This window comes from Acanthopagrus latus, chromosome 15 (genome assembly GCF_904848185.1).
Source record: "Acanthopagrus latus isolate v.2019 chromosome 15, fAcaLat1.1, whole genome shotgun sequence".
NCBI lineage: Eukaryota > Metazoa > Chordata > Actinopteri > Spariformes > Sparidae > Acanthopagrus > Acanthopagrus latus.
The window spans coordinates 28,394,295-28,416,794 of NC_051053.1; the positions used below are offsets into that span (position 1 = coordinate 28,394,295).

The window sequence follows — 22,500 nt, forward strand, 5'->3', positions numbered from 1 at the left end:
TCTTCAGATGTCTCGTTCTGTCTGACAGAACCTGGAGACGGTCATCTGATGGGCAGAACAGAGAAATGATCCGGTGCCTTTGAGTGAAGTCTCCACGTTCGTCTTCCATCTTGTGTTATTTCGATGCAGTGACCTGGTGCCTCAGGACTTTAGCTTTAATATCTCTGCTTTTAGAGCGTCAACTCACTTTAATAAAGGAGCGTTCGGCTGTTTTGGTCTGTTTTGACTCCAAACCATCCGTCAGACTTCACACTGACTCTTCAGTTCAGACAGCCGGTGGTTTCACTTCCTTTCCATGAAAATCTACTTTGTAAAGACTTGAAACTGTCTGAGGAGAGCCGATCCATCAGGCCGGGAACTTTTGTAAAGAACACTTTGAATGGAATCAGTGGCTGTCAGTGTAAAACACTACAGCTGACGTGGTGTTAGAACCAGACGGAAACCTGCGGAATGGTCCTTTAACATGTACTGTTTTTCCTCTCAGGTCTCGTCACAGTTGCAGCTCAAGCTAACGCTCATCTATGCAGTTAAAATTAGCAATATTTCAGGCCTGTTACAGAGCTGTCAGCACCGAGTCTCCGGTCAGAGTTCTGCTTCAGACCGACCACGGACTGAAAAACAAACGCAGCAGGAAGTCGAGTTTTAACCAATCAGAAACACAAAGAAGTGGCCGTCATGTTTGATATTTGGCGTTTTATCTCAACAGAAGAGGATTAGTGTCGCTGTAAATACACTTTTGATTTCTGACTTATTTTACCACAAAGTCAGACTTTAAACTCAGTCAGGAATGTGTCGGAGCTGCAGACACTCAGTTCGTCTTCCGTCTGACGCTGAACGCTGCGAACACATGAAGACTCGTCACCGCCCAGTCTGAGTCTGTGTTGATCTGAAATCAAGTCAACCTGAATCCACCTGATGAGATGTGGAGCAGGTGGAGCAGGTGGAGCAGGTGGAGACTTCATGTCTGATTCAAACCGCTTTGGGATTGTGTGAGAGTTTTTACGCCTTTTTGTTAAAACCAAATGTTACAGCAAAATAAAGAATAAAAGCCTCGAGTTGAGTTTCTCCTGATTCTTTGATGTTTTCGTCAGTTTGTTCTGTGTCAGTGTGAACGGGCCGGTTCTGTTCTGACTGGTGTGAATATAATGAGATCCAGAATCTACATTTCACAAAATCAGTTATCTGTTGTGTTAAAAGTGATTAAAATGTTTCCATAATTTCTAATAATGTTGATCATGTTTCTCTGCCTGTCAGTCAGTTTACTTCCTAACTGTTCAGTTCAATAACATTAATAATGTTTATGGATAAAGCTTCAGATATTTTAGATATCAGTATTTATTTATTATAATCAAATGACAAACAGTTTAATCTCGTGTCAGAATGAGGACATGAACACGGATCGCTTCAGTTTTAGGAACCAGAAATCTTCGCAAAACAAAATAATAAAATTCAGATAAATAAGTGAAACTGGCAGATTTATTCATGTTGTAATAATTAAATCATCAGCTTCTGTCTTTATGTCTGCGTCACTTCACAATAATAATCATAATTTAGTTTAAAAAAATTCCAGCCTTTGTTTTTCTTCCTGTTTGTAGTTTTGTTTGTTTGTCCCGCGAGCTTCAGCGTCTGCCAGGTGGGCGGGGCTCTCGTCCTCATTCGGCCAATCAGCGCGCTGTATTTGACACGTGGGAGCGGAATTCCCCTCGAGCTCCGGGGCTTTCCACCGCTGACTGACAGCACGCGCGTCAGGCTGGAGGAGGAGCGCGGGAAGTCACTTCCGGTTAACAGGGTGGACCTTCAAATTATAAGTTTCCTTCCGTGAATGCTCTTTTGTTGAACTGATAATAAGATAAACTCGCTGAAAACAGAAACTAGACTTTGAAATCAATTTAACTTGCAGGTTAATTAACTAAACGTAACATTTCTACAAGTTAACCTTCTTTCTCTGTGTTTCTCATTTTCTGTATATTTTTAAAAAGTATATTTAATTGATATTGAAACTAAATATATGAAGAATAAAACCAAGATACTGGTGTGTTTGTGTAATTAGTTAAAAACCAACCATAAAGCAGTTTGTTGTTGTTTTTTGCATATTAACAAAATTCAATATTAAAAAAAAAGTCTATATAAATGTAGATGTGTATATATAGAGAGGAGAGCTGGTTCTGGTTCAGTTCTGTGAGCTGCTGATATACAGGAGCAGCTCTACAATGTTCAAGACAGGAGATGACGTCACTAATGACACTGTCAGCTGTCGGCTGTGACGTCACTGAGGACACTGTTGGCTGTGATGTAATTATAAAGACCTATTTTCACAGTCTCATATTTCAGAGAATCAGAATCAGAAACACTTTATTGATCCAGCTGCTCACATTCAACAACTGTTAACAACACAGAGTGAACCTGAAGAGGCCACGCCCTCTTACACCTGTACAACTGCCATTTTGTATTTCCTGGTTGATAAACTCAGCTCATCACCTGATCGGAGCAGAACGGTTCTGATTGGATAGTTCTGTTGCGCAGACTCAATGAGCTCCGAAACAGCGGGAATAATTCAAGAACAACTTTATAACCTTCAGCACTGATTCATGAGTGTTCCAAGTGTCTAACACACTGACATCAGGAGTCGTTCCTCAGGTGGGCTAATGAACGAGCTAACTGATGCTAAGTGTGTGATAGCTCGTTAGCACAGCTGTAATTAACGAGACAGGTTTGAGGAGAGAGGCCACAGAGCTGCTGTGGTCTGAGGAGAACAGACGCTTTAAATATACTATATCTTATTTTAATCTCTGTTGTTGTTGTTTTTAATCTCTGTAAGGCACTTTGCGCTACTTTTTGTATGAAAGCGCCATACAAATAAAGATTGATTGATTTGATTTGTAGAATACAAGTTTAAATATAAGACTCAGTGATTTTATTTTGAAACCTCCCAACAGGAAGTGTAGTCAGGTGTGTTGCTGCCGTGTGACGTTCGGTCCAGTTGGAGTTTTGTGGTTTTCGAGGGAACAGACGGACAGACGGAGGAGCAGCAGCTGACAGGTAAACTCACCTTTAACTCTTTATTACAGCTCAACACAAACTGCTGCTGATCGATAACTGATCGATAACTGGATCAGCATTCACAGTTGAGACACGGTGGGCTGTTGTCAGTGATGTGACTTTAAATCAGTCGCTTCAGATTAAAATGTGACGAAGGAAGAAAATGTTGCTTCTTCTCTTAGTGACGTCATTTAAAACGTTTGTGCTTTAAATTGGGAGAAGAATCAAAGGACACGGTTCACCAGGTGTGTGTGTGTGTGTGTGTGTGTGTGTGTGTGTGTGTGTGTGTGTGTGTGTGTGTGTGTGTGTCGTCACGTCTGTTTGACTTCTTCGTGGCTCTGAACACTTTGAGTTCAGTTTGTTTTCTGTCTGTTTGTTGGTTCCCAGCTGATCCTGCTGGTTCGGTGAAACTGCTCTGAGATCTGTTCTGTGATCTCATCATATGATGGATTGTTTCTGCGCTTCTCTCGAGTCCAAGGAAGCTCCGGAAAATAGTTTAAAGGTCTGAAGATTAAAGAAGCTCAAAATCAGATTTTTGATTTAAGGACGTGTTTTTGGCAAAACCAGATCGATAATCAAGCTGATTTTGAATCAGTTTAACATTTAAAAGTTCAATATCATGATTTAGGCAAAATAATTGAAACTGAAGCTTCAGATGAAGCTTTCAGCTGCACCTCATGGTCTTCATCACAGCTCGGTCGTCAAGGTGACGGACCTGCTGAGCTCCATCCTCTGATGAAGACCATGAGCTTCAGTCAAAAGGGCAGTCAGTGATACTTTAGTTGTAACTTTAATTCTCTGAACAGCTTCTAACGATTTTTACCAGCTCAGTTTATATTTACTGTGCTGCTGATATTGAATCCTGAAGGTGGCGCTGCAGCAAACATCAGCCTGCTAACAGTCAGACAGGATTCATCCTCAGAGGAGCGCGGCTAACAGTTTCCCCCCACGTCCAGTGTTTGTGCTAAGCTAGGCTAACCACACTAATGCTAACAGGAGCTAAGCTGTGGGACTGCTCCTTTAACAGCCTGTTGTTTGTTCAGTCGGGCTGGAAATGAAGGATTGTCCCCAAATAATCACAGAGGAGGAGGAAGAGGAGGAGGAGGAAGAGTGGAAATTCCCTCTGATGTATTTAGATATGACTCCACACACACACACACACACACACACACACACACACAGTGGTGATTAACTCCTGATCTGCGTCTACAGGAAAATCCCTGAAGGAGGACGAACAGAAGAGCCTCCTTCATCATCATCATCATCATCATCATCATGGCCGGAGCGCTCAGGTACGTCTCACTGATGTTTGTGCTCTGCTGTCATTGGTCGGCTGTGATGTGAAGTCGTGTTTGATTGGTTGTTTTGTGGATCAGAGACATTCAGATGTTTAGTTGTGTTTTTTTTTTTTGTAAAATTCCCTCAAACTGTTTCTAAGAGACGATTGTGATGAAACACAGTTTAGTTTCCTGTTTACATCCAGAGTAACGAGCGTGCAGTCTTCTTCAGTGGTGCTTTTCTTGGTGTGTCATATAGAAATGTAGACGCCTCATTGGCTGCTTTTGTACATCCAAGTTGCCGCTGTATTGGACCGGTCCCACAGCTCTTCTTCTTCTTCATTTTTTTGTCTTCTTCTGTCACCTTCGTCTTCGTCATCGTCTTCTTCTTCTTCTTCAGACAGGTGATGTAACGTTGCCAGTGTGAGATTATAAACAGGACTTAAGAGTTGCTGCACTATTTGCGATATATGATTCTACTCAATCACAGTAACAAAGTATTTGTTCTTTGTTAGCACGACCTCCATTTTATCATCAGTTTGTGTTTACATCCATGCTTACTAGCTTGCAGTCTTCTTCTGTGGTGCATTTCCCTGTGTGTTACAGACATGGATATATAGAGTGGAAGGATCATTAATCACAGAAGGAGGTTTGTCGACCTGTTGAAGATCAGATGTTTTCGTTAAACGGCTGCTGCAGGAGGAAGTCTGCAGGGTTCCCCTCTGTCAGAGCCGCCGGGGGGCTGATCTGAATTTTTAAAGAGCAGTTGTCAAACATCTGTAGAGTTCAGGCCTGATCGATGAGTCCGTCAGACTGCAGATCAGCTCCTCCCTCACGTCCTCGCTGTACTGTATCTGTGGACTGATGGACTCATGTTGATGCGTGGCTGCAGACTCACAACACATCAGCACGACTGCACCATGTTTATCGTGATATGAAAACAATGCAGCAAATTTCACCAGATAACTAAAAATGATTGTGTGTGATTCTGTTGGAGATTGATTTTGAAGCTTGGATTTGTTTGATTGATCAGGAATAAGTATGATTAGTTTGAATTGTGGGCGGAGCCGCTCATCACTCAGAACCAAGAACCCTAAAACCAGACGAGTTCTGATGATCAGTCATAGAAACTAGAACTCAGAGTTTTTATTTTGCATCAAGTAATTTCAGCAGGACATGAAGTTAATTTGAAAACTGAGACTGTTTTCAGTTCAGTCATGTCAGATTGATCAGACTGATCAGGATCAGGTGTGTTTGTGTTCAGCTGGAGACTTCAGAGAAACGTTTCATCAGTCAGAAGACAGTTTAACAGAAAGTCGCCGTGTTTCACAGAAGCTGGAGAGTAAAATCACCCCAGTGGATTCCTGCAGAGGTCGGAGGTCACACAAACTTTCCCCTCGGGTTTTCTCTGGCTGAACCTGCTGTGGGTTTATGTTAATGAGGCTGTCTCTGCTGGCTCCTCATTGGCTGCTGCGGTCAGAGGGGGCAGTCCCCCCACTGGGGGGTGTGAGACAACTCCGATCAGGTTTGAGTCAGACTGACAGCGAGGCTGAGAGAGACAGGAAGTCCAGTGACGAACCAGAAACCACCAGAAAGACAGAAAGACGAGTGAAGAGGAAGTAAGGAGAGAACACAAACTTTCTTCTCGGCTTTGTCCTTTAATTCTGCTGCAGGCTGTTCTCTTTATTAACAGTATCTATAATCATATGAGTTAGTTTGTGTTGTCATGTCAGAAATGATCTCAGATGGTTGTTGTCAGCTCTCAGCATCAGCTCAGATGTTTCTGATGACACCTTGATGTTTCTGGGGTAGAAAGAAGGACGATGAATCGCTCAGCGAACACCAACCCAGACATATTTTAATGTTACTGTGGAATAAATTCAACATTTTCAGAATGTTTCCACCTCAAGAACTAAAAGCCTTCTGTGTGCAGGATTAAGAAACGCTCACATCCTGTTAGCATGCTAACATCAGTCGGTCATCAGTAAACAGTTGGTGCTGATGTGATGTCATCAGTTCTGCAGGTGTAACGCTGAGCTGAGTTCATCCCGACAGGAACATGAGCGTCAGGTTCTACATGTCACCACCTGCTGTGAGGATCAAGAGACACGGAGATGATTTATTATCATATCAGTATCTTTAAATATCATGATTGTTGTGGTCGGTGTGTCAGGACAGTCTGACGCGTCCATAAACAAGAAATGTTGGTAGATATTAAATAAATATACATGTTCATACATGTTTATCAGAGAGCCTTTTGTTTACCAGGCTAGCTGTTTCCCTCTGTTTCCAGTCTTTATGCTAAGCTAAGCTAAGCTATAGTGTAAACATGTCTGTGTGCTCAGAGGCTGTTTCAGCTCTGTGTATCTGTCACGTCTGTAATGTAATGGATTACATCCTGACGGTAGATATCTGTCCATCATACCGTCACAGTGGACACATCACTGTCCTTTTTTATCGAAGCTTCTTTTAGAACAACTTTACAGATGATCCTGTATTAAACCGTCCAGAGTCTCTGTGTCTCTCTGGCTTTAAACAACAGTTTCCTGGTTCTCTACAGAACCGTTCTCTCCTCACACTGTTCAGTTTATTATCTGCAACAGCAGAGTGACATCATCATCAGTAGCCCCGCCCCCCTTCGTGCAGATCTGGAATTCTGGGGGTTTTCCTCCACTCGGCCACTTCCAGGAAGTGACTGAAAACAGCCGAGAGGAGGGAGGAGGGGTAGAACGACACACACACACACACACACACACACACACACGAGAGAGAGAGAGAGAGAGAGAGAGAGAGAGAGAGGCTGTACTCGAGGCTCTCTCGTCCGTCATGTGAAAGTGAAACAGACGGCTGCAGCTTTTATTTTGGCGCTCCCTTTGTTGACTTGTTGTTTCCTGGTTCATCGTGTTAGGCGTCACTTCAGCAGAGACACTCGGGAGTCGCCGTCCTCAGGTCAGACACAGGATAATGTGTGTGTGCGTGTGTGTGCGTCCACTCTCAGGTCGAAGCCTCTAACTGTGTGTGTGTGTGTGTTTGCAGGATGACTGAGGCTCAGTTCATCAACACCTACGACAGCGACGTGAGTCCTTTATTCTTCCATCGTTCACTCAGATTGATTATTAATGATCTGTTAACTAATGAGTGCAGTGTTTGTGTGTTCGGGCTCCTGTGAGGGTCAAACGATGCTCTCTGACTGCCAGACGCTTCAGAGGAGCCACGTAGTTTTTACTTAGTTAGATAAAAGTGAATGTGATGAGTTGTGAAGCTGTGAGTCACGCTCTGCTCAATAACTCTTCATTAGATGATTTTTAATCATTGATTCATTTCAGATAAAGTCTGCTGTGAGTTATTACTCAAACTATTCAAAGAAAAATTCTGAAAAATTCCCAGTTTCTGCAGAAGTCGACCTTCTAACGATGATCAGAAGTGATTTGCATGTGACATCATCGTCAGACAGTCTGGGAAATTTAAACTGTTTCCTGCTTCCAGTCTGAAGCGTTTGTCTTCTTCTGACTTCACTGAGACACTGAGACAACAACATTCACAGTGTTTGTTCTGAGAGTAAAACGAGTCTGAGAGATTCGACCAGCGTGAGAAGTAAAAGACAAACCAAGCTGTCAGCTGACAGACGATGACATCAGCAGTAACTGTCGTCGTGACTGCATCAGTTCTTTTGTTAAGAAACAAGTTGAACAAACTGAGAGATTTTATTTGAGTCACAGTCACTCAGAAACTGCTAGTTAAAGAATCAATCAATCGGATCAATGAATCGACTGAATAGACTTTAGTTTTGTTATATATGAATAAATCAAGATAACATCCAAAACACTGGGACTGAATTGTGTTGAGTAGTTTGTAATATTAAGAATACTAAAAGATAAAAACTGATATTATTATAATTCCACAGTTTCACAATGAAAATGAAGTCATGATTTTAATATTTACAATATTAATGAGGTGATGATACATCAGACAGTAAACGAGCTGTAAGCAACATTTAGACACATTATGAACAAATAAGACAAACAAACAAACATAAATATAATAAACAGACTTGAACACAGAAACATGAGAAGCTGCAGTCAGTAAGAAGAAGAACAGCTGATCTCAGCAGAACAACACTGTGAGGCTGACAGGTGGCAGGGTCCGCCACATAAACACAGTATGACATGAAAACATGTCAGCTTTAGAGCTCTCCCGTTAACATTGATCTTTAATAGAGATTGATTGATTGATTGATTGATTGATTGATTGATTGAGAGGTGTGTTTACAGACGTTAACGTGTTTCCTGTTGTTGTTCAGCTGCAGATGAATCTGATGCAGTATGACTACATTCCTCCAGTGGACATAAAGATGGAACCCTACATACCTGAGACAGGTAACCTCCTCACTCACCTGGAGCCTGGACGCTGTCGGTTCATCTAGAACCTCAGAGTTCTGGCAGGTATCTGGTGGTTCTTTATAGAACGTTTTATTTGCAGCTGGAAACACGAGTTCAGTCTTTTCAGGAGCTCCAGCTGAAACCAGACGAGCAGGTTGATCTGAGGTTCTACAGGGAACCGTGTAGTTTCCGTCAGCTGCGGCTGGTATTCGGACCTCGAGCAGAGTTCTGTTACTGGTTTTGTTTTCTAGTAGGAGGTTGGAAGTTTTTGGTAACGAGTTGAATGAAAGTTTCTACACAACCAGGACTGACAAGAAGCTCGTCAGGAGAACCGGTCTGAGGAGGAACTCTGGATCTTTGGTGTAAACTCTGTAGAACCTTGTTTGTACCTGGAGATATGAGTTGGGCCTTTTCAGAACCATGAGTGAGAACCTGATAAATGCTTTATAGAAACGAGCACTGAGACATTCTGGATCCTTCTAGACTGGAAACACTGATGAACCATTTCTGACCCCTGAAGAGGTTCTCACCTTCTAGAACCTCCCGTAGACTTCTCAGAACCTTGGTCCAGTCTGTCTAGAACCTCCTCCTGAAGGCTGACGCGACTCTTTTGAGGCGTGTTTGAGGCTGTAGTGAAGGCACTCGGTGTCGACGGTGCAGATGAAACCTGGACTCGTCTTGTTCAAACCAAAACCCCTTTTGCTGGAACAAGTGGAATCATTTCTAAAGAACAAGAGTTCCTGTCAGAACTCTGACCTGAACACTCTCACTATAACAGGGAGCCGAGACCCCGTTTGTCCCGGACTGTACCTGATCAGTACCTGGGCAGCTACAGTTTCTAGAACTTACTGGTGGGGAAACACCTTCATCCACCTTCTTACTAACAAAAAGTCCTGCGGCCGGTGGAACGTAGAAACCGTCAGTTCAGTTTCTGTGTGTCATTAACGTTTCTTTGTGTTTCAGCTCACGGCCCGTACATTCAGATCATCGAGGAGCCCAAACAGGTGAGAACAATGATCTGCTCTGTGTGTGAACGCAGTGATCGAACACACAGGAAGACGTTCAGCTGCTACAGTCAGTTGTTGTTGTTGTGGAGCCGCCGGGATTAAAACCACAAACAGGAAGTGAACAGTCAGCGTAGAGACGGAGGGCGGGGACGTGTTCTGAACACGTTCTCCACTGAAGTCTTCAAGTATCTGGTGTGTTCCCTCACGGATCAACACCCACATGGTATCTAACTGGACCGGTTCAGGTCGTCCTGGTCCACTTGTTTGATTCACAGCACAGTTAATTAGTGTTGAATCAGCCGGGTCAGAGGAGGAAACACCCTCAGAACATCTGGGAGGTGGATGGAGGTCGGCCCGCTGCTGGTTCTATACACACATGAGGTTCTGTCATCTCTGAGCCCACAGCAACACCATCAGGTTTACAGCCGGTCCTGAACCGGTGACTGTAGCAGAACTCCAGCAGAACATGTGAGCTGTATGTAACATAATCTGCTGTAATGATGAAGTGAGAAGTGTAATTATGTAAAAGCAGTAAAGTCAGCTGAGACACACAGTGGCAGTGAGGGTGTTTCCCGGCGCTGCTCGGTCCACATGTCGCAGTGACACTTCCAGGGTTTTCCCAGCAGCAGGAGGTCAGGGAGTTTCTGCTGCTGGAGATCAGGTGACGTCTGTATGCAAATCAGTTCTGTTCTGAAGACAAAAGAAGAAGAAGGTTTACACGACCAGACTGTAACTGAACAAACGTGATGACACAACAGACGAGAGGCAGCGTGCACACGTTACAGATTCAATAATAACTTTATTTAAACCCAACAAAGTCACAGTTTTACCTGATTCAAACATCAGGAGGCGATGAGGCCAATAAAACACATGAAGGTATTAATTAAACTTGAAGATAATTACATGATCATAATAATGAAGTGTGTGTGTGTGTGTGTGTGTGTGTGTGTGTGTGTGCGCGCGTCCTCAGAGGGGCTTTCGTTTCCGTTATGAGTGTGAGGGTCCGTCCCACGGCGGGCTCCCCGGGGCCTCCAGCGAGAAGAACCGGAGGACGTACCCGACAGTGAAGGTAACATCGGCAGCGTGTCAACAACCACAGACACACACTTTAAAGGGACAGTTCACCCACTCACACTGCTGCATGAGTCCAATGTTGCATTCAGGTTGCCTGGGAATTTTAAAAATCACCACAGAAACAGTCTGTACTTTTACTTTAAATACTTTAAGTAAATTTCCCTTTTAGTCCAGACTTTGACTTTGATTATTTTCACTGTAGAATTCACCTCAGAAGATCATATTTAATAATAATTTCTCTCTGTGTTTCCATCAGATCAATAACTACGTGGGTCACGCCCGGGTGGAGGTCCAGCTGGTGACGCACTCCGACCCTCCTCGTGTTCACGCTCACAGTCTGGTCGGACGTCACTGCACCGAAAACGGAACCTGCACGCTCGACATCGGACCCAACGACCTCACCGCCTCGTCAGTATCCAATCACAGCGCAGCGTCTTTAACAACACGTAGATCTGAAGACGAGACTGTCAGGGAGGAAAGTTCTCATGATTCCACTGATGAGGAAGTCAGGGAGTTTAATTCAGCTTCAGGAAACACTGATGATGCAACACTTTATTACTCCTGTTAAACACACAACAGACTGATGATGGAGGAGTGTAGAAGCTGCTGACAGGTACAGAAGCCCTGAAGGGTCAAAGTTCAGACGTAGTGTTTCCTCAGTTTGCATTAGTTACATTTTATTTGTTATTAACGTCACTACAACAGAATAAACAAACTTTCTTTATGAGGTCATCATGTGATCTGTTCTCACAGGAAACAGGAAGTGATGTTTGTGTCAGTTACAATAACAACTAGATACATTTAGAATCATAAGTAAACAAAGTCAAACAGAAACAGTGTTAATAAATTAAATCTAAATGACATTCAGACACTTTAATGTCTTCATGAGAGAAAAATATGTTTTTAATGAAAAGTAAATAAACATTAAAATATTGTAGGTGAAATAATTGATTTAACTTCATGAAAGAATAAAGATTAAATATAAAAGAATTCACATGTGAGTAAATAAAGTCGGCTTTGGAAACAAACATGATGTGAAATTCACTGTAACATGTGGATGTTTTGTGGTGATGTCACTTCCTGCAGCTTCAGTAACCTGGGGATCCTCCACGTCACCAAGAAAGGTGTGGTGGAGGTGCTGAGCCGGCGGCTGAGGGAGGAGAGGAAGAGGCAGAAAGGAGCTCACTACCACCTGACAGGTAACCTGCTCACCTGCGCTGACACACGTGTTACATCATCACACAGCTGATGTTTGTATGTCCGTCGGTGTTCGTCTCCGTCTGCCTGCAGCAGCGTCCTGCTCACATGTACTTTCATTTATTCTTTGATTCGTTTTATCTGTTAATGTTTTCGTGTCTGTGTGTTTTGATTGACGGGTCTCTGGACCGGACCGGAGAGGATCCGGGCCGAGTCCTCTGCTGGAGTGTTTTCTCTGTTTTCATAAAGTCTTTGGTTTATGATCCACAGAACATGTTAAATGTTACATGTTAAACGTCCAAACACACGTTAAATGTAAATGTAAATGTTAAATGTTTGTTTTATACTCGGGATGAAGTGAAATATGTCCAACTGTCCGTCCTGCTTCAGATTCAGAGGAAAGCTCCATCCTGAAGGAGGCCAAGGAGCTGGGCAAGGTGATGGACCTGAACATCGTCCGCTTAAAGTTCACCGCCTTCCTGCAGGACAGCAACGGAGGATTCACCAGAGCGCTCAAACCCGTCGTCTCCAACCCGATCTACGACAGCAGTGAGTCCACGCGCCTGAAACTGTCCCATCCTCTGAACACCTGAACACTTCCTGTTTTGTTCAGGCCAGCAGCTGATTGGCTGACAGACGGAGGCGCTGGTGTTTTAAAGGAAGCTGCTTGTATGTGAAGTGTGTTTGTTTTCACTGACAGTGATATTCCTGCCGGTCGGTCGTCAGCTGACTCGAGGCTCTTTAGACTGTGAGGTGGCGGCCATCTTTGTTGTCAGGAGTTAAATAACAACTTTCTGACCAGCTTTTTTTCACTAAATATTTGATGTCTACAGAGTTTGAGTTGTTTGGTTTGTGTGTGATCTACTTTAGCTGGGTGCTAAAAGCTAATAGCAAGCTAGGCTAGTGCTAATCATTGCCAGCAGCAGTCTGATGCTGCGTTCAGGTAACTCGAGGTCAGAGCTGAGGATGTCATACACAAGCTTCCTGCTACTAGTCATTAACGCAGCTGACACCAGGTGAGCCGTCGTTAGTAACATTGAGGAAGTTGGAATTTCCCAGTCGGGAGTTTCAACTGATGATTACTGTGAAATGGGCCAATCTGCATCAGAAGACCTTCTACTTTTGTTTAAATGTGTTTGGATGGTCAAACTTTTTACTTGTCACAGAGTATTTGAATCCTTCCACCTGAGTGAGTGATTCAGTCTGACCGTCTTCAGCTTCCTGTTTGTTTCTGTTGCAGAGTCGCCGAACGCCTCCAACCTGAAGATCTCTCGGATGGACAAGACGTGTGGCTCGGTGCTCGGAGGAGACGAGATCTTCCTGCTCTGTGACAAAGTCCAGAAAGGTGAACACATTTAAATCAGGCAGCACGATGTGCACCAGTGCGACACACTCGCCATCCTGCGTTTCCTCGTGCAAACACTCAGAATCATTCAGCAGATAAAGTTTAACATGCTGCATCTGTGCTGCGCGTTACAGACGACATCGAGATCAGGTTCTATGAGGAGGACGATGAAGGAGGCTGGGAGGCGTTCGGAGACTTTTCACCAACTGACGTTCACAAACAGGTACGGTGTGTGTGTGTGTGTGTGTGTGTGTGTGTGTGTGTGTGTGTGTGTGTGTGTGCTCGCTCAGTGTTTTGACACAACAAGCAGCAGCTCAGTGGGGAATTCCTCCAAACTGTCGACTCACAAACACATGAAGTGAAATATCTTTATCTTCAGTCTTAATTATGATTTTTCCAAACGGGTGAGATGTGATTGTGATATAATTCAAACTTTAACTGATTTGATCTCTACTTGAACCTCCTCCTGGTCACGCTGCCTTCAGAAACATACAAAGCATTGATCCCTTCTTTTTCTCTCTCTTCAGTACGCCATTGTGTTCAAAACGCCGCCCTATCACAGCGCAGAGATCGAGCGGCCCGTCACCGTCTTCCTGCAGCTGAAGAGGAAAAAGGCGGGCGACAGCAGCGACCCCAAACAGTTCACCTACATCCCGCAGGTCCAAGGTGAGGCAGGCGCTCAGTGTAACTGGGTTTCAGCTGTAAATCCCCGGGACACTGACAGGAAGCTGCTTGTTTTGGGGTTTAATGTCACAGTTTTGGGGTTTCCCTCGTGGAAACAGTTCAGCGTGAAGCGAGTTTCAGTCGTCACCTACTCACTCAGACGTTCAGCTGCTTCATGAGAACAAAGTTAAATGTGAAGAAAACAAAATGTTTTCAGTCGTCTGTCGCCTCACTGATCATCATCGTCTCGTCTCCTGCTCGCTGTCAGACAAAGAGGAGGTGTTGAGGAAGAAGCAGAAGCCGCTGCCTCACTATGAACCCTGGAGAGGAGGAGGAGGAGGAGGAAGAGGAGGAGGAGCCGGGGGATTTGGAGGAGCAGCAGGAGGTGGAGGAGGAGGTGGGGGTTTAACTTGAACTTTCATGTGTATTTTTCAAAATGTGATACATTATTAGCATCATGTTCTGTATGAACAGTGTTTGTGTGTGAAAGGATTAAATGAGTTAACGGTCCGTCCGTCAGAACGTCTGAGCTTCAGATCCGTCAGGCAGCTGCAACACGTCCACATGACAGAAAGTCTCAGTGACGACATGAAGAACAAAATGAAAACTGTTTCCTTCTGCAGGATTCCAGTTCAACCAGCAGATGAACGGAGGAGGAGGAGGAGGAGCAGGAGGAGGAGGAGTTTTCTTCACGGGAGGTTTCACAGGGTTCGGGGGAGGGGCTCAGATGTCAGGCTCCGCCCCTCAGTCAGGGGTTACCCAGCAACAGCCGGGGGGACAGACGGGCTCGCCACTACAACAGCAGCTGTTCCACCTCGGTGAGAAGCTGCGTGACGAGTCGAGTGTGATGATGAAGAGACTCTGATGTTCACGTTCATGTCTGACCTCCTCTCTCTGTCTCTCTCTGTCTCTCTCTGTTGTTTCCAGCCGCCACCCTCCACAGTAAAGCCTCGCAGAGCGCCCGGCAGACCGCCGCCGCCCTGCTGCAGTACTGCAGCACTGGAGACACCAGAGTCCTCCTGGCAATCCAGAGACACCTGTGTGGCGTCCAGGACGGAAACGGAGACACGTGAGTTGATTCATTACTTTTGTCCTACGAGCTGAAAACACATCTGCATTTGAATCATTTCAGGATTTAATCAACATTTGATGTTGTGTTTTTTGTTTCCCACAGTCCTTTGCACCTGGCCATCATCCACCAGCAGACAGGTGTGATCCAGCAGCTGATCCACACTCTGCTCAACAGCCAGCAGCAAAACATCCTCAACACAGCCAACCACCTCCGACAGGTAGCAACTCACGCCATCCACCTGACACTTCAGCTGGGCGGCTGCCTTCAGCTGACGAGGATAATTTGTTACATGAATCATTCGTCTGTATGATTCAGCTAATAACTTCTTACAGCACCATCAAAGCTAACTAGCTCTGACAGGTAGCTAACATTAGTTACCTGCTAACTACCACCGACACCTGATTCTAACATAGCTACCAGCTCAGTGCCAGGCCACTTCTGACTCCTCCCCTCTCATCGGACTCCTCCCCCTCACCTCTGACTCCTCCCCCCTCTGTGTTGTCAGACTCCGCTCCACCTGGCTGTGATCACCCGGCAGGTGAAGGTGGTGGAGTTGCTGCTGAGGGCGGGGGCCGACCCCAGCCTGCTGGACAAAGATGGCCGCAGTCCCATCCACCTGGCAGCACTGGCTGGAGATAACACCTCACTCCGCCCCCTGCTAGCTCACCTGGGAGAACGCCACGCCCACCTGGTCAACACGCCTGACTACCACGGTGAGACGATCAGACCGACAGATATCAGGATAATGTTTTTTTATGGCGGCAGTAAATCAAACTGAAGTGGTTCCTGTGTTACTGCCGCAGGTCTCCACCCGCTCCACCTGGCCGTGAGGAGGGACGGCGAGCGCTGCCTCCGTCTGCTGGTGGAGGGCGGAGCCAAAATCAATGCACCAGAGCAGAAGAGTGGAAACACGGCGCTGCACCTGGCTGTCAGGGAAAACCTGTTCAAGGTGGCGTGCACGCTCATCACAGAGGTGAGAGAGACGCGTGCACGCGCACACACACACACACACACACACACACACACACACACACACACACACACACACACACACACACGTACGTGACATCACGGCGTTGCAGCCACTGACTGTTTGTTGTTTACAGCTGAAGGCGGACGTGAACGCGTGCACGTTTGGAGGAAACACTCCGCTGCACCTGGCTGCCAGTCTGGGCTCACCGACGCTCTGCTCCATGCTCGTCGCTGCAGGTGAGACACAAACATTCCTGACAGCGTCCTACGGTTGTTCAACATCCAGAAGGCGACTGAAGAGAATCTAGTCAGTTTGTTCGAACAGTTTTCTGCTGGTTTTGGTTCTCCAGGTGCTGATAAGAACGTGGAGAACGACGAGCCGCTTTTCTTCAGCTCCTCTTCAGACGAGGAGCAGGACGAAGACGAACCAATCAGAGAGGAGGGCCCCTCACAGCCAATCAACCCTCGCAAAAGACCTGCAGGAGGACACACCCCCCTGGACCTCGCCAAGTGCCAAAAGGTAAAACTTTCACAATAAAAGTCAAAACATTAGAGAAATGTATAATCAGGCCTGTTTATGGTTATGATGTCTCTGTTTTCTGATTGGACAAACAGCAGCAAACCAACACTTACGCTTTGATCCAAATGTTATATCCTTCTCACCTGCGTCTCCTCTCCTCAGGTGAGGAACCTGTTAAACTCCAGACAGAGTCCAAAGTCGAGTCGTCACAGCAGCAAGAAGATGAAGCCGAGCAGCTCAGAAGGTCCGTTTACAGCCGAGACTCTCACAGGACCTGATGATGTTTTAACATTGCAGTCGCCTCAGATTTCACTCAGAAGTAATCAGATTACTATTGACAGCAGTGAAATAACCCCTGTGTGTGTGTGTGTGTGTGTGTGTGTGTGTGTGTGTGTGTGTGTGTGTGTGTGTGTCTCTCGCAGAGGTGGAGGCCTCGGGGCTGGACGAGGACACTCTGTCCCGGCTGGTGGAGGTGTTGAGCGTTGGAGACGTTCCCTGGAAGAAACTGGCAGAGAAGCTGGGAATGATGACGCTGACTCACCTGTACCTGGACAGTCCGACGCCGTGCCAACAGCTGCTGCAGCACTACAAGGTAACACATCACCATGGAAACCGAACACTGAGCAAAACTAGAGTCAGAATGGAGACGCAGATCTCTCCACGTGTTGAGTGATACAACAACTGTGTGTTTCCCCCGACAGCTGGGCGGAGGCCCGGTCCAGGGTCTGGTTGAAGCTCTTCAGTCTCTCGGTCTGACAGAAGGAGTCCGACTGCTGAGACACACCGAGCTACAAGACGACAAGCACAGCACAGGTAACAAACACACCTGACATGCACTCACTGACTCACAGCTCTCGTTTCAAAAACAAACAGAATCTTTTCACATTCAGACTCATTTTGGTGTCTGTTTTCAGGTCAGTTCAGGATTCATGTGTGAAAGCTCGTCAGCGTTCAGTAGTATGTGTCTCTACATGACGTATTAAGATTTATTAGCATTAAAAAGGTTGTTAGTTCAATACTTTGGTTGCTGTAAAGCTTCGGTAGTATCAATAAAGTTTTGTCATTTTAAACAACATGAGTGGACTCAGACAGAAGCAACACTCACCTGTTCATATTTTCTGTCCAATCAGACACCACGGTGGACAGCGGCTTCGGCAGTCAGCCAATGGAGGATGAGGAGCCGCCTGTGGCCAATCAGTGACGAGCAGGATATGAAATCACCTGAGTGTCTCGAGGAGCGGAGCGATCCTGCAGGAAGCAGAACCGGACTGAATGGACAGGCGAGTCTGATGTTCACCTGCAGGGAGACCGGGCTGCGTTCAAGACCCACACAGACCGTCTGGTTCCATCAACACGTCAGCAAAGTTGAAAAAACTGAATTTACAGATATTTTTCTGTGTTTGTGTGCGGTTTGGAACGCAGCACGTCTCACCTGTGACATCATCAGAGCAGACATGAGTTCAGGTGTTACTCACCTGTGTCTATAAAAACTTTAATGGAGATGTGTACGGAAGCCCGCTGGTGCCAAGAAGAGAAAACCTTGTGAATGACATAAATAAAGAATACTGTAAGTAACAGTTGTGATGTGTTCAGATTGTGAAGAAGAAACGAGACAGTTTCAACTCAAAGTCAATAAATATAAATTTAAATATGTTAGATTCAGTCCAGCTAAAATCGTTTTCTTAAAAATCATTTTTCTTTAAGACATAAACCAGTTAGAGAAATAAATATTCTGGTTAATTTGGTTCAATTTTTCTAAAATTTAAATTAGGTCAAAAATACAAAATGTAAAAGGAAAACTTGAATTTAAGTCACAGCAGAAAACAGATTAATGATTTAATTGTTTTTAATTAAATACATTTAAATGGTCTCTGAGTTAACTGGATCAGAACCATGAGCGGGTTGTTCAGGTGTGTCGAGTGTTGATCAGGATTCGTCTTCTGTCCGTTACTGTGTGTCTGTGGAGGCTGTGTGTGTTTTTACTAATACTGTGTATTCTTCTAGTTTCTCTTCTTAACAGCCTGAAAATTATTTAATCAGCGTTTCACGACAAACGCTGCTGTTTCTGAACACTTTAATAAAAATGACTCTCAGACTTCAACTTGTTTTCAGAATGTTTTTATTTTTGCCTCTAAGCCTTCAGAGCATGTTTGTGTTTCACTACGACCAGAACCAGGAAGTGGACAGTATGTACAGCTATCGATCGGACCGCAGCGAAGCCGAAACAACAAAATACTTTCACAGAAACTAAAATCAGATTGTGTCGTCGATCAGCGACGATGAACAGAATAAATAAGTGGATCGAACCTCAGAGGAGGTTTCACATCTGACTCGTTCTAAAACATCTAAACCAAAGTGTCCTAACACGCAGCGGGTGCTAGCCGGGTGCTAGCCGGGTGCTAGCCGGGTGCTAGCCGAGTGCTAGCCCGACTACAATATGGCTTCTCAATGTGAACTTTATTTACAAGGTTGGACACAGACGCAGAGCTGGAAGCTGCTTTACATTGCACAGTGCGACACAAACACCCGAGATACACAAAGTGTTACTGGATACTTGAGGAGTAAATACGACCCGACGGGTCCAACAGCAGCAGGAGTTCTGAACCAACAGGTTCCTCCTGCATCAACCAGCAGGTCCACGTTAGTCTGACGAGGATGAAGAAGATGAAGGGCGACGACACTGCTGGCTAATTAACAACAGAGGTGGTGACGTAACGTCAAGGTACTGAAGGAGTCCAGTTCCAGGAGGATTTAAAGTTTCATGACCGTCAGCGTCCAGTGACAGAAGAGAACTGCAGCCAATCAGAGGCCGAATCAGGACCATGAACACCTGAGGGTGAAACAGATGGATGATGGGGGCTGAAGTTCCATCTGGCTCTAAGATTACTCTGCAGCTACCTGTCACTCAAAGAGGCCACGCCCTTGATTACCTTTATTCTGGCTCTGAAGGTTGAACATGTTCTGACTCACTGGTGGAGCCTCTAGTGGCCGTTAGGGGAACTGCAGGTCTTAATTCAAAGTGCTGGAGGTCACAGATTGATCACACCGATCGCTCAGATCAGAGACTCTGGTTCCTGTCTGCAGTCCCGGGTCAGCACCAAGACATCCAGCGTCAAACACGACAGAGACTCAGACGTCCTCCAGCAGAACGAGGGACACATTCCAACTGTCCTCTGATTCGGCCAATCAGCTGCAGTCTCGACTGCATCGCTGAACTTCTGATGGTTGGCACCGTTTTAAGAACAGAAGAGCAGAGAAGAGAAAAGAAGGGAGATGTTTTAACTCTGCAGGTGGACAACAGGTGAGAACGAGGACCAGACATCCTCCAGCTCACAGACAGCAAGGCCTGATGGGAAATGAAGTCTGATGAGTGTGAAACACCTGCGCTGACTCGGCACAACAGACCTGCAGTTCATCTACTGAACTCTTCTCTCAGTGAGATCCATGTGACTGATCCAAACTAACTGTGACCTCCATGCTGGATGTGACAGCAGAGATCCAGATCAGGTGTGATGTGAAGTGAAGGTGAGACAGACGTTCTGTCAGTACCTGTGAGGTGTGACGAACAGACCATCCAACAGAAACAGCTTCATTCAAACTTCTGTTTGTCTCTGAATGTTTCCTGTTCTGCAGGAACCGGCTGCACCGCTGGTTCTGGAGGATCATCAGTCCAGAGAGTTAAACCACGTAAACACAGACGTCACAGTTTGTTCTCGGCTGCCATCGATCAAAAGAATCAACCAACACAAAAAGTACAGCAGGTTTCCTCCTGCAGGCTTCAAAGCTTCAGCTTTTCCTTCAGTGTTTGTTTTTCAGATTGTTTAAATCAAAAAGCTTCCAGCTGATCAAAGTGACAGGAACATGAAAATCGGGTTTCTGGAGCCTAACAGAATTAATCTGGACACTTTTAGGTGGATCGTTCCTTTAACTCACAGCAGCTCAGACGCTCTGCTGCCGCCTGCTGGTCGAGTCCCGACACTGCACCTGTTTTCTTCATGAGGCTCCTTCTGTTCAGATTCACATCGACATTATTCACCATCATCAACACAGCAGAGAGTCTGAGCTCAGAGTCAGAGGTGATGTCATCAGTGACATCACTGACGCCCAGCTGTCAGGGGCCAATCGACACGGAGCTGGAGACGAGTCAGGAAGTTACATCTGTCATGTCGCTTCTGCACAACAGTTAAATACAATAATATACTTTTTATTACTGTATTATTATTATCATTATTATTACCATCATCATTATTCATTTTTATTTTTATTATGATTATTATTATTACTACAATACATTTGTTCCTTTTGTCTTTTGCTCTCCAGAGAAAACAGAAAAGAAAGTCAAGAAAGATTTTTTGGCCACTTCAGTTCTCTGAATATCTTTCACACTGTTGGAATGTAAGTGAGTAAATTTACTGGAGTACTGTCTCATTTATACTTCCACTACGTTCTTTTAAGTTTATTTTACTTTGCAGATTCAGATTATTGTAAGAAAAAATCAAATGATGAAACACTGATCACTATTACTGATTAAGCCGCCAGCTGCAACATTAATGCATCAATAATAATAATCCACGTCACTCTTCATTCTGAGTACATGTACTTTTACTTTTGGTCCATGTTGGTGTGAATACTTCAGTCACACTTTGGTTGAAGTATTTTTACTCTGTGGTTTTCCTTCCTGTTTATATAAACGTGTGTTCAGACGTGGCACTGCGGCGCCCTCGAGTGGCCCGACAACAAACTGCATGAACTCTTCTGAGACGCTGAGAGGATTCAACTCTGTGATTTCTTCAACTCGACAGCTGAAGTGAAACGTGTTTCTGACTTCATCACATTAATAAACAGACGATCGAACTCTGATCGATAAACATGTGATCAATCAGGAAACATGAACGTTAAGTAGAGAAGAAAACTCTGATATGTTTCATCCATCAGGACGCGTGAAGAGAAAACGGACGGATTCAAACAGCTTTTAGATTCCAGCATCAAGAGAAAAACTCTGGAAGTTCATCAGTGACAAAAGTACTGAAGCAACAGCAGGAATCACTCTGAGCTGCTCGTCTCCAGCAAACACATCAAACTACTGAACACTTTTATTTCAGAAATTAGCCAAATGAACCACAAAAGTTCAAAAAGTTTAAATCTCTTTTTATGTTGATTTTTCTTTTGATATTTAAAATGAGTTGATGTCTCATTGTGTGTTTTTGTGTTCACTGAGCAGCACCGAACCTCTTTTATCTTCAGTTGCTGATGTTGTTAAATGTCAGATAAAAATCTCTGTGTTGTGAACGTCTTCAGTGAGTTTCAGACGATTCAGCTCTCGTCAGTAGTTTTGTGTCGCTGATGAAAAACCAGACATGAATGAACAAACTGCAGTGACACTTCGATCAGCCTCCACCCAGCATGTTCAGCCTGTATTTACACACACACATACACACACACACACACACACACACACACACACACACACTCTCTGGCTCTCAGGGAGCTGTGGAGGAGGAGGTATTGTGTTCCCGTCTGTTTGTCTGTCTGTTGGTCGGTATGTTTGGCCGGGGGAGTCCTGACTCCAGAGTCTCACCCCCCCGTCCTCCCTCCTCTCCTCCCCGTTTGCTCCCTCGGTTGCCGCGGCAACAGTCCCACGCTCTCTGTCCGTCATATGTGGTCGGCATGGCAACCTGCTCCCCCGTTAGTTGCTAGGAGAAGCAGAGCGGCGGCGGTGCTGGAGGTCAGTGTTTGTCGCTCTGAGAGGAATCAAACCAAAGAAGCTACAAACTGTCTGATCGGCTCCGGCGCCGTCGTTACAACACTAAAGGCTTCCACAAGTCCCTGACATGAAGATCTGACAGGAAATACAGCTTTTACTCTGAAAGTCACCAGCTGTTTTTACTGTGTGACCTGCTGAAGTGGACGTTTGGACAGACATGAACTCTGACAGCTGATTGGTTGTCTGCAGGT

General features: G+C 45.1%; 3 protein-coding genes across 14 annotated transcripts in view; 2 read left to right on the forward strand and 1 right to left on the reverse strand.

Annotated features, from left to right (window-relative positions):
• The window catches only part of LOC119033473 (glutamate dehydrogenase, mitochondrial-like), a 22,530-nt gene extending 19,200 nt beyond the window's left edge, over positions 1 to 3,330 (forward strand). Inside the window, exon 14 of one of the 2 annotated variants that reach the window (XR_005079259.1) lies at positions 3,285 to 3,330. The gene's annotated coding sequence lies outside the window, so the exon portion shown is untranslated. Of the gene's footprint in view, positions 1,072 to 3,284 lie in introns of those variants that run through there. The other variant, XM_037123619.1, reaches the window with a different exon arrangement.
• On the forward strand, positions 2,501 to 18,646 carry nfkb2 (nuclear factor of kappa light polypeptide gene enhancer in B-cells 2 (p49/p100)). Of its 6 annotated transcripts, XM_037123618.1 has the most exons (26): positions 2,501 to 2,637; positions 2,937 to 3,039; positions 4,252 to 4,331; positions 7,225 to 7,265; positions 7,353 to 7,392; positions 8,617 to 8,692; positions 9,659 to 9,699; positions 10,673 to 10,771; positions 11,033 to 11,184; positions 11,863 to 11,975; positions 12,364 to 12,522; positions 13,214 to 13,318; positions 13,453 to 13,541; positions 13,846 to 13,984; positions 14,250 to 14,378; positions 14,605 to 14,799; positions 14,909 to 15,050; positions 15,156 to 15,270; positions 15,559 to 15,766; positions 15,857 to 16,026; positions 16,160 to 16,262; positions 16,376 to 16,545; positions 16,708 to 16,789; positions 16,968 to 17,137; positions 17,247 to 17,358; positions 17,676 to 18,646. In XM_037123618.1, exons 5-26 carry the CDS (start codon positions 7,354 to 7,356, stop codon positions 17,744 to 17,746), a joined length of 2,679 nt encoding a protein of 892 aa, XP_036979513.1. In that variant the 5' UTR covers positions 2,501 to 2,637; positions 2,937 to 3,039; positions 4,252 to 4,331; positions 7,225 to 7,265; position 7,353; the 3' UTR covers positions 17,747 to 18,646. The 6 variants fall into 6 exon arrangements, with proteins under 6 accessions (XP_036979513.1, XP_036979510.1, XP_036979512.1 ...); XM_037123615.1 differs by lacking the exon at positions 7,225 to 7,265; XM_037123617.1 differs by lacking the exon at positions 7,225 to 7,265 and having other exon boundaries at positions 8,623 to 8,692.
• A 348-nt stretch (positions 18,647 to 18,994) lies between these two features.
• Positions 18,995 to 22,500, reverse strand: part of psda (pleckstrin and Sec7 domain containing a) — a 46,284-nt gene continuing 42,778 nt past the window's right edge. For all 6 annotated transcript variants that reach the window (XM_037123605.1, XM_037123604.1, XM_037123607.1 and 3 more), the window contains one exon: positions 18,995 to 22,500. This exon is cut by the window's right edge and continues 608 nt beyond it. The gene's annotated coding sequence lies outside the window, so the exon portion shown is untranslated.